General features: G+C 38.4%; 1 protein-coding gene across 10 annotated transcripts in view; it reads left to right on the top strand.

Moving 5' to 3' along the window:
- The window catches only part of U2SURP (U2 snRNP associated SURP domain containing), a 79,788-nt gene that overhangs the window by 63,343 nt on the left and 6,370 nt on the right, over positions 1 to 10,075 (top strand). For all 10 annotated transcript variants that reach the window (XM_006027262.3, XM_006027261.3, XM_025208452.1 and 7 more), the window contains one exon: positions 7,790 to 7,900. In XM_006027262.3, the coding sequence (XP_006027324.2) occupies positions 7,790 to 7,900 (111 nt within the window). The remainder of the gene's footprint in view (positions 1 to 7,789; positions 7,901 to 10,075) is intronic.

Genomic DNA, 10,075 nt, shown 5'->3' with positions numbered 1-10,075 from the left:
TTTCCCTACTTGGTGGCAGTATTTTACCAAAAATACCTCTCATTATGGTGCTTATAGAGTAAGATCAGATATAAACTAGCTTCCAATTTGCTGTAACATTGGCTTAATCATGAACGAACTTTTGTTCAGCCCAGTAATTCGTAATATTATTAATACTTTAACAAATGTTAAAACAAATTGGAAATGTGCTTACTGTTTCACAAAATGTGTGTATTGGTGGTGTTTACAATCATGTTTTTAGCAGTGTGGCCATAGCAGTCTCAGCTGGTACATGTAGTTCAGAGCTTTTAACATGTTTGTCTTGCTGCTTGGAATACGTTGCCATTTTGGTTTGTGTTCTGGCATCCTCAGAGAAAAATGCTTTTAAAAACGTATTTTATAGGAAAAGTTAGACTTTGCCCTATCTTCTGAAAATTATCCTTGATAAGAGCTGACTTTAGTTCAGAATCATAGTAGACCATTCTTTTTAACTCTACTGCCAAAACTGAATGAACTTTGAAGCCTGGTATGTAAATTGCCCTTTTTTGAGAAGCACATCCATAACCAGGTTTGGAAAAAAAAATCTGAGTTACACAATAATTTACCAGTGTACATTTGGCACCTAAAAAGTGGAATCTGATAAAGCCCTGTCCTTACCAACAGCACAGTCTATGACTTCTTTGCAGTTGGGATAATTTGCATGTGTGTCCTTGAAGCGCACAGAATGGTTCTCTTCCCCCTAGATAAGTTAATTAGTTTTTTATCTTGGCAGTTTGGACAACTAGTCATTTCAATGTGAATAGATAACCTGCTGCCTGTTAACCCAGCCTTTGGGAAAACTCAGTGTAGCAAAACAGTACCAGCATCAAAGGTTGGAATTAGCTGTCTTTATGCCTGCATATATAGCTGGTTAAACTTGGTCGGGGTAAATTTTTTCCTTCCCCAAACACAGTTTTTCTCATTGCGATGCTAATATAAAAACATTTACATGATGTTAGCATTTAGTATTAGCAGTTTACAGTTTCCTTTTAAGTGACAAAAAGATTGTTGCATTCATTTGGCTTTTCATTTTAACTTAAATCAGAAAACATTAAGTTAAGGTGCTTGTGCACTGATATATCCCATGTGGTTGAAATGTACACTGCAGTTAAGGATTTTTAGTGTAAATCCTTGCAGGAATGATGCATGCACTTTGCACCCTTTGTGCATCTGGCCAAGAGCATGAAAGGCACAAAATCACCTCATTCTTCCTCAGTTTCTTCTTGCTGCCCATTCTGCAAGTTGGAGCTTTTCATTTTGGTTCAAGTGCCTGGTCTTTTCTTTACAAATTGTTGCTGTCTTGCATATAAATATTTTGTAGACTAATTTGTTAAATTACTTACCTGTTTTAAAAATTATCTTGGACTGAAAAGAGAATTGCTTATTTTTTCTGACATTACAGAAGTTTTCTGGCCTAAAATAGTGTTCTGTTTGTGAGGATGCTATGCTCATAACTGATGGGCATACTACATACTTGGTTCGTCTCTGGAGAAGGATGTGAAAAGAAAAATGTCATGCCTGGAAGTCTTTTCAAGAACAGAACCCAGTAGTCTTGAGAAATGCATCTTGGTGTCTGATGGAAAAATCTGTGTATTCTTACTCTGACCCCAGGCACTCATGAGTTGAAAGATAGGACTTAGCTTGGCCCAAAAATACTTCATCAGCTCCCTGTATTTCAAAGGGAATAAAATGGTGTTCCTCACACGTTGCACTGAGAAGAAACAGCATTCCTTTTAATCAGGCCTTCTGCTTCTTGTGGCTTCTAAAGAGATTTCCAAGTCCAAAAAGCCCTTACTTGACATCCATAATTGCGTTAATATGCATTGTCTGCTTGAAAAATTTGATTCTTTGGGGTACTCTTCATACCTCCACATCTTGTACTTTGTCTTAGCTATTTCTAAGCCTCCAAGAAAGCATCAATTCAACTGGTAGAGCATGTTTTCAATTTTGATCCCTTTAATGAAGATCTATAGGATCTAGAACAGCAGCTGCTTGTGTGCAACATCCTCCCAAGTATGACACTGTAGTACTGAAAATAACTTCTCTGATAATTTTTCAAGCCTTTTAGGAACTGATGTATAGATTGGCCTTGGCATTTGGAGTTCTAGCCTTAAAAGAATACAAGATACGCTTCAACAGCCAGCATAGATGCATTTCGTTTCAACCCAGGCACATCTGTACTTTCAAAGGCATTACAAATTCTAGAGACAACAAGTGTTTTCTCAGTTGCATCCTCATTTTGGCCTCCTAAACCTCTAAACATACCTCAGAGTACTCTTTGTCTGAATAGGAGAGTCAATCTCCTCCTTGTGGGAACTATTTACTTTGCTTGCTTAGTGCTTATAATTTGATTATCACAAATCTGCCTTCACTTTCCTTCCTCAAGATGATCCTAAGGTGGGGTGCATCTGTTAATAGAGTTTTCCAGCAGTGAAAGTACCTTTTAGCAATCACTGGGCTAGGGACAGACATTCAAAAAGCTGAAGTCTGAATTGATTCAATCTATGCCGGTTACTCTAACCTGCCTAGGTTGAACTGATTTGCAACTGCAGAGACATTTTCTCTGGACTGAGGAAATGCTGGCACATGCCTACAGTTGCTCAGTCTGGGGGCCAGGGGGCACTAGAGTGCACACTCAGCTGCCAGGAAGCTGTGCTGGGGGGAGTGGGGGATGTGTGAACAGTCTGGATTTTTCCTCCTGTCTAATGAAAGAACTATTGTAGGTTTAGTCAGTGCGACTAACTGGTGTTTGTCAGTTCAGCGATTGAATGACTGATCATCTTTGAGAAGGGTTGTTCACAGCAAGTATGCTTGATCTGAGCCAAAAGGCTGAGAAGCAGTGAAGAGTCAAGAAGGCCCCAGCAGAATAACTTAATTGTCAAAACTGTTGGTTTTTTTTCATTTTATATAGCTCAGCAGCAAATCTCTCCACTTTAGGTATCTGTAAAAGGAATTTTGGACTCTTGAAAGTTAGTAACACAAGTATGCATTTGGGAGCCATTTCAGCTCTCCACTCCTTAGTATGAAGGCAGTCAGTTTCCCTGGATCCTGTCATAGAGAGATTTTTGAAGGACTGGGCCAGTTTCCCCCCTCATTAAGGGTAGGTTTTCTTAAAAGTTGTAACTACCAAAATTATTATTCACTCTCATTCAAACCTTTGAATAAACTGCCCTTTATCATAGTTATTTCCCAATGTGACCATCTGAATTACTGCCAAGATAATAGGTAAGCGTCAGGCCCTTTTGATAGATTCATCATATAGCCAAACCTCCCCTTGGGATAAGCAAGTTTCTAAGACCACACACCCAGCTTATATCCAGAGTTATTTCAAACTTCTGCCTTCCAAGCTGACAGCTCTCTCTGCTAGAGGTCAGACTTCTTGCTGCTTTCCTCAAACATTCCAGCTAAAGACACTTGAAAGGCAGTAAAGTGGTCTTCAATCGGCGTTTGCCCATCATTATTAGATCACATTGACCTCTAGATGTGATGCAGGCTTTGATAAATTTATGCTTCAATTGATTTTTTTTCCAAATAAACTACAAAACATCTCAAACCTCAGAAGTGCTTGCTAATCACCTGGGAGTGGGATGTATATGTGGACAAGCACTTGAAGAGAAAACAATGACTTGTTTCTTCTGTAACTGTTGTCTTATAGTGTATGTGTGTCTCAGTATGTGCACATAAACACAATCTTTATATCAAATAATTATATATTACACAACTCCTTTTCTTCCTCTCTCCTTTGAAACCCAAATCTGTGTGGATTTCAGTGAAAAGGAACTGAGAAATAGCTGTGTGGTTTACTCTCCTTTATGCCCTTGAATAGAGAGAGGTATAAGGACAAACAGTGTAAGGTAGGGATTTCTACCAAAACTTCCTGACTTGGTCAAGTCAGTTGTGCACACATCAGTGTATGCAACACATTCTGTGTGCATAAATACAATGTTTACTCAATTCCAAGATGAGGTTTTTCCCATTTTAACATGGGAAGAAAGCCCTTTGTCTTGGAACTGAGTGGGAGGCAGTGAGGGGTAGGAAGATGGGAGTGGGAGGTTGGGGACAGGAGTGCTTGCCTCCCCCACTGTCTGCTTCCTTACTGCCTGTTGCTTACTTTTCACACAAGTGCCTGCCTTCTTACTGCCTCCTCCACTGCCTGTCCACCCATCACCTGTCCTACCATGTGCTTCACTCTTGCCCCCCCTACAGTTTGCCCCCTTACTGTCTCCCCCCCTGCCCGCCCCCTGCCACTGCCACTGTTTTCCCTTTTGTAGTGGTGGTGGGGATGAATTGAATATGATCATCCAATAATTAGATCCTGTACATGGAAAACTATAACATTTATAAATTTTTCCATGTATGGAATCTAATTATTTGAGGGAGGAGGGTTGTCTTAAATTCAGGGTTGTCTTGGATTTGGGTAAATGTGGTATTTTACTTTGTGTGTGCATACACGGTGAACTCAGTCTGTATAGTTTTGATCAGCTGTACTAATTGTGGAGGCATACGCATTTTTAGTGCCCTTGTGCCTTCAGTTGAGGGCATAATGGGCAGGGTGCCCTGACCCCTTTCAGTTCTTTTCACCATCACTGCAGTCATAGTTCCCAGTGACAGCCTCACAGCTCATTGCTATCGGGGCTTATCAGCACTCTTGTGTAAATACTTAAGCTTAGTTTACATAGTAGTCAGCAGTTAGTAAGAAGATAGATAGTATTGAGAGTTCCCCCCCTATATTTTCCCTCTTCTTTCTATTTGAGAGGTATTTTTCTTTTCTGGCATGGTATTCCAGTACTATTAATTTTGTTTCAGATGCCTACTAGAAGAGGCCTGGGATTTCAGCATTGTTTGTCCTGTCAGGTGGTTGTCTCTCTCAGTATAGTGGTCATACTAGGTGCCCAATTTCTTGGGAAAAGGGCATGGTTTGTAGGAGAGGTGTTTTGTGTATGTAGGTCCTTGTGGGAACAAGCAAAAGAGAATAAAGGGATCCAGGTGAGCTTGGAAAAATCCATCTATATACCTGGCATCTGCTCTGTGTTACTCTGATGCTGCTTGGCACCAGATTATGTACCTCAAGGAGTGCTGTGGTAGCTGCCACAGGACTGAAAACCGTATCTGATGAGAATAAATCCCTAGAAGTCAACTAAAGGCAAGAGGCAGGGTCATCCATTATCAGGTATATCTTTTAAATCCCGAAAGACTGATACTGCCTTTAGGAAAAAGCCCCTATGACCAATATTGTCTTTTTGAGCACGCTTTTTTGCAAGCATGACTTCTCATTAGACATAGAGAAATTACTTCCTGTGACTAAATTGCGTTCCTGAGACCATTCAGCATGTTTGCCCTCCTTTATAGTGGTTCAAGCGTACAATTCTTTTGTTAAGCTTTGGTGACTTTGACACCAACAATCTCAGTGCAGTTGTTATTGTTACTTCCTCCAGCATGAATTGTCTTTGCCTCTAATTCATGCTATGCAAACCATATTAAATATGTATATGCTGCAAGAGATCTCTTATTTCCCTTTTTCCATTTGTCTCAAATGAAGACAAGTCTATCTGAGGTACTGGTATCTATGTCAGTACCAAGTTTTTTCTGGGGTATCAGTAAATTAAACTTTAGAGTGGGTCACAGGCAACACCAACTGGCAAAGTTCCTTCCCTGGACAAAGGTTATTCCTTTTTATTGTCAGGGTCAGGAAGCAGCAGAAGGCTCTTCTGTACCATCAAAATACTGTCACTGGCTTTAATAATTAGCTATGATTCCAGAGTGTGGTTAGATTGTAGTACTGGTTCAGGTCTGAAACCTTCTTTAGGGGTACTAAATCTTGGGAACTCCTGTATTACCCTTATGTTTCTTATGGGTATTCACTCTGACTGTACTTGACCCTATGGTATTTGGTATTTGGTTTAGTGTATTTGGTATCATTCTTTGAGAGCCTCTTCAGCTGCGCGATTGAGGTTTTGACCTTCAAGAAAGTTTGCCTTCTCTGGAAGACTGTCTCGCTGAGGTAGAGGAACAATAATAGATATTGGCCTATGTATCTTTTCTATTGCTTCTCAAGTGTTTTATCATCCATATCTTAGGAGACCAGTCTCTGCATTCTTGTGGAGGTTGTTCTTGAGAGCCTTCTCATGTAACTTGACACCTTGCACACTGTGGTCCCAGGTAGTGTCAAGGACAGGGTTCCCAAATAGTTCGTCAGAAAAAGTTATCTACCTCAAATATACATATTAGAATAGCAAATTATCAAACAGTTCTTTCTAAATACAGTTCTATTAATTGGGACTCCTACAAAATGCATGGGAAAAAGTCTAGTTAATAAAAGAATTAACATTTAGGTGTATAACCCCCACAGTAGAATATACTGAGCTCAGAAATAAGCACATACGGTCACAGTACGATGCATGGGAAGTTAGACATTTCAGGATAGCATTTATGACAGCACACATTAAGCCACTAAGAAATGCTGAGCTAAATATGTTCGTACACTTCGGGTTAAGAAACTGTCAGATTGGGACCATCTGGAACCATTTCTTTGATTTAGGTGCCTAAGTTCTTTTTTTCAAAAGCAGAAAAGGGATCCTTGTTTTTTTGTGACTGTTGTGGTGCCTCCCAGCTCCATTTAGTAGTTCAGTGATAGGAGCACTCCCCAGGGTGTGGGACATCTGTCATCAATGTTTTCAAACAGGGCAAGTGAAAACCACATCTCATCTCCTAGGAAACTGCCTTAGTCATTAGGTGACAGGTTATTCCTGTCTGCTTCTGCTGTTGAAGATTAAGTTCAAGATTCATTAGGCCAGGATATGCATTTAAGAGACCCTATCTAGTCTTTTGATTTAGGCTCTTCCCTGGGAAGGAGAGACCTCCTGACTCTGGTCCCTATTTCAAGTGCTGTTTAATGTATTTTATCCAATGACTATAGTATAAAATAAAGGAGTACTTGTAGATACAATGCTGCTTATATGCAGACGCTAAATAGTGCTTGTAGGAAATAGCATCAGTTGTGGAAATACATAAAGAAAATACAAATATTTTTGACTATTTAGCAAAATGTAAGAAATTGAAATAAAATTATATAGTTTGATGGAAAAGTTTAGCATAGAAAGAAGGAAAGGAGAAGTTCCTTACTGAGAAAACAGCCTCAAAGACTTGCTATTGCTGTGAATCTTGGTGGAGATGCTGTCACAGAAAGGCAGCATTACTTCTGATGAGCTGAATTTGTTGGCATAATGGCTTGTGTATAAAAAGGTGATATGTTAAATTTGTCTTGAAAGAGAATTATTTTACGCAAGCACTCAACATCTCAGAAGCAAAGGCTTAGTAGTTTTGTCTTGGTTGTCAGTCACTTGAACTCAGTTTTTTTAATATTTAGGGTTAAATATAAAAGCAGTTTCTAAAACTCCTACAGACAACAGAGTTAGAAACAATATTGTAAGACACCTGCAATAAACTGTCTCATTTGCAAAAAATGTAGACTATGGTTTTAGAAGTTTTAGGGTATAACAAACAACCCAATAGTGAGCACAAAATTGAGTAAAATAACTGAGAATAAATCTCAGATGTTATTAATAGTTCTTGGTAAACATGGTTGCAGGTGTCAAAGATCAAGTACCCAATTTCATCACTGATCCTGTTAATACAATTAATATTGCTATCTTTCATACATGCACATTGAAAGAACAAAGTACACAAATCACTTTTAGGCAACTTTTTAAAACTGGAAAGATGTAAACCCAGTAAAAAGATGCATTTTAAATAAATATTTTATATTTTGCAGCTTAAGGTGATGAAATTCCAGGATGAGTTAGAGTCTGGAAAAAGACCCAAGAAACCAGGCCAAAGTTTTCAGGAACAGGTTGAACACTACAGAGACAAACTTCTTCAGAGGGTAAGAAATGATCCTTTGAATATTCCACTGTGATTCCATTAATTGGCTATTACTGTATTTTTTCAGATATAGTATTGTATTAGAGGTCTTACATTAACAAATGCCTTTAGTTGAAATTCTATACTGATTCCATATTAAGGCTTGATTAGTCAAGGAGTTTCCCTGGAATAAATATGCCTTTTTACTTGTATCAAAATATATAGAGTATTTTAGAGTTCATTGAGAAAAGCAATGTGTAAAAAAAAAAAAAAATAAAAAAAAATAAAAATGCAGCTGGCTGAAATAGCTTGGCAAGAACCAACTAGAAAACTTGAGTGAGACACTCATTTATGGACTTTATTGACAATGAAACAAGGTAGTCTGGTTAATCCAATGAAAAATTAATTCTGTACCTGGAAGTAGGTTATAGACTAGTGATTCTCAAGCAGGGTGCCACGAGATCTTTTGAAGGGTTTCATGAGGTGCGAGGAGATAAGCAGGTGTGAAGAGAGAATTGCAGGCTCAGTCTTGTCCCAGCCCGGCTGCTGCCCCGTCCCCATTGCCCAGACACTCAATAAATACATTTGTTTATGAAATGGAGTGCTGCTCAATTCATAAAAGTTATGAAAGGGTGTCTTGAGTCTAAAAAGGTTGAGAACATTGTTGTAGACTGTTTATAGCTCTATTGCTAAATTGATACACACTAGATGTGTTACATGTTTGCAGATAGTAAGGGAAAGAATCTTATTTGGAGCATAGACTATGTACTTAGATCAGAGGTGTTTTGAAAAATTATGGCATGATTTTGCATTTTTTTTAAATACAAGAGAAATGTTCTCAAATCTGTATCCTATGAGTAAACTGTGCCCAAGAGTCTAATCTAACTTGGCTAGCCCTGTAGACACTGGTAGTGGTTATTGAATCATTGGATCTGGTATGTCACTAGAGCTGGATTTATTCACACAATATTTTGGAAGTTAAATAAGTACAGTGATTTGTGCTGAGTGTTTCCCTGCCTACTGTTCTTTTGGGCTTTCAGCACATAATTGTAGTGTTAAATTCCTTAAAAATAGACTTTTCAGATTACTTTTAGGAAAGAGGATTGTCAAATTGTATGTAGTTTTGGTTCCTCTCACCTCAAAAAGGATACAGAAGAACTAGAAAAGTTACAGTGAAGGGCAACAAGGATGATCAGAGGCTTGGAGGAGCTTCCATGTGATGTGATAAAATAGTCTAGGACTTTTCAGCTTAGAAAAGAAATGATGAGGATAAGGCAAAATAGAGCTTTACATAATAATGGTAAAGAGAAAGTAGATAGATTTATTATTTACTACCTCTCACAATATTAGAGCTAGAGGGGATGTAATATGAAATTGTTAGGTAGCCGGTTTGAAATTAACAAAAGGAAGTTGTTTTTTTTTAAATGTTTAATTAACTTGTGGAACTCAGTCATAAGACATTGTGGAGGATGATAGTTTTAACTTATGTTAAAGGAGATTCAGCAAATTCATAGAGGAAAGGTCCATTAATGGGTGTTGAATATGATAGGTAGGGGTTACAGCCTCTGAATCGGATCTTCCTAAACCTCTGAATTCTGGAAGCTGCACTGGAGAAGGAGCGGGGAAGCGGAAAATTCTGGACATGCTCTGCTTACCTTTCCAGTTACCATCACCTCTTTCACTGTGGGGGACAGGATACTGGACTAGGGAGGCTATATTTTCTGACCCAGTGAATGGCAGTTATTATGTGAGTCCAGACTTGCTTAGTGGAGGAGGTTTACATGTTAGTGTTATAGTGCTCTGCTCGAGTTAAAGAACTTCTATTTTAAGTGTAGTTGACATTTTAAGGCACCTCACTTTCTCTGTTTTGGCTATAATTGGAAAATGAAATGATGTTCTCTTGAGCAGTAGGCATAATGTATATACTATAAGCAAATAATTTGAAAAATAGAGATTACAATTCAGATAATTTTGTCAAATGTATATGTTCTATACTGGCATGGTCCTGACCGGCTATTTTGATTTATTCCGTTAGCAAAGTCAAATATTAATAAATATTTGGTTGTAATTGCAATGGATATTTTCATGCTGTTGCCCACAGCACTGTTTTCCTTTATTTGGTGCATAAATGTCTTCTGTGTGTTGACTGTAAAATAAAGCTTACAGTTGGGTAAGAAAAATACATGAAACCTTCAGA

This window comes from Alligator sinensis, unplaced genomic scaffold (genome assembly GCF_000455745.1).
Source record: "Alligator sinensis unplaced genomic scaffold, ASM45574v1 scaffold846_1, whole genome shotgun sequence".
Classification (NCBI taxonomy): domain Eukaryota; kingdom Metazoa; phylum Chordata; order Crocodylia; family Alligatoridae; genus Alligator; species Alligator sinensis.
Note: the sequence above shows the minus strand (reverse complement) of the source record. Positions and strands in the feature narration are given on the sequence as shown.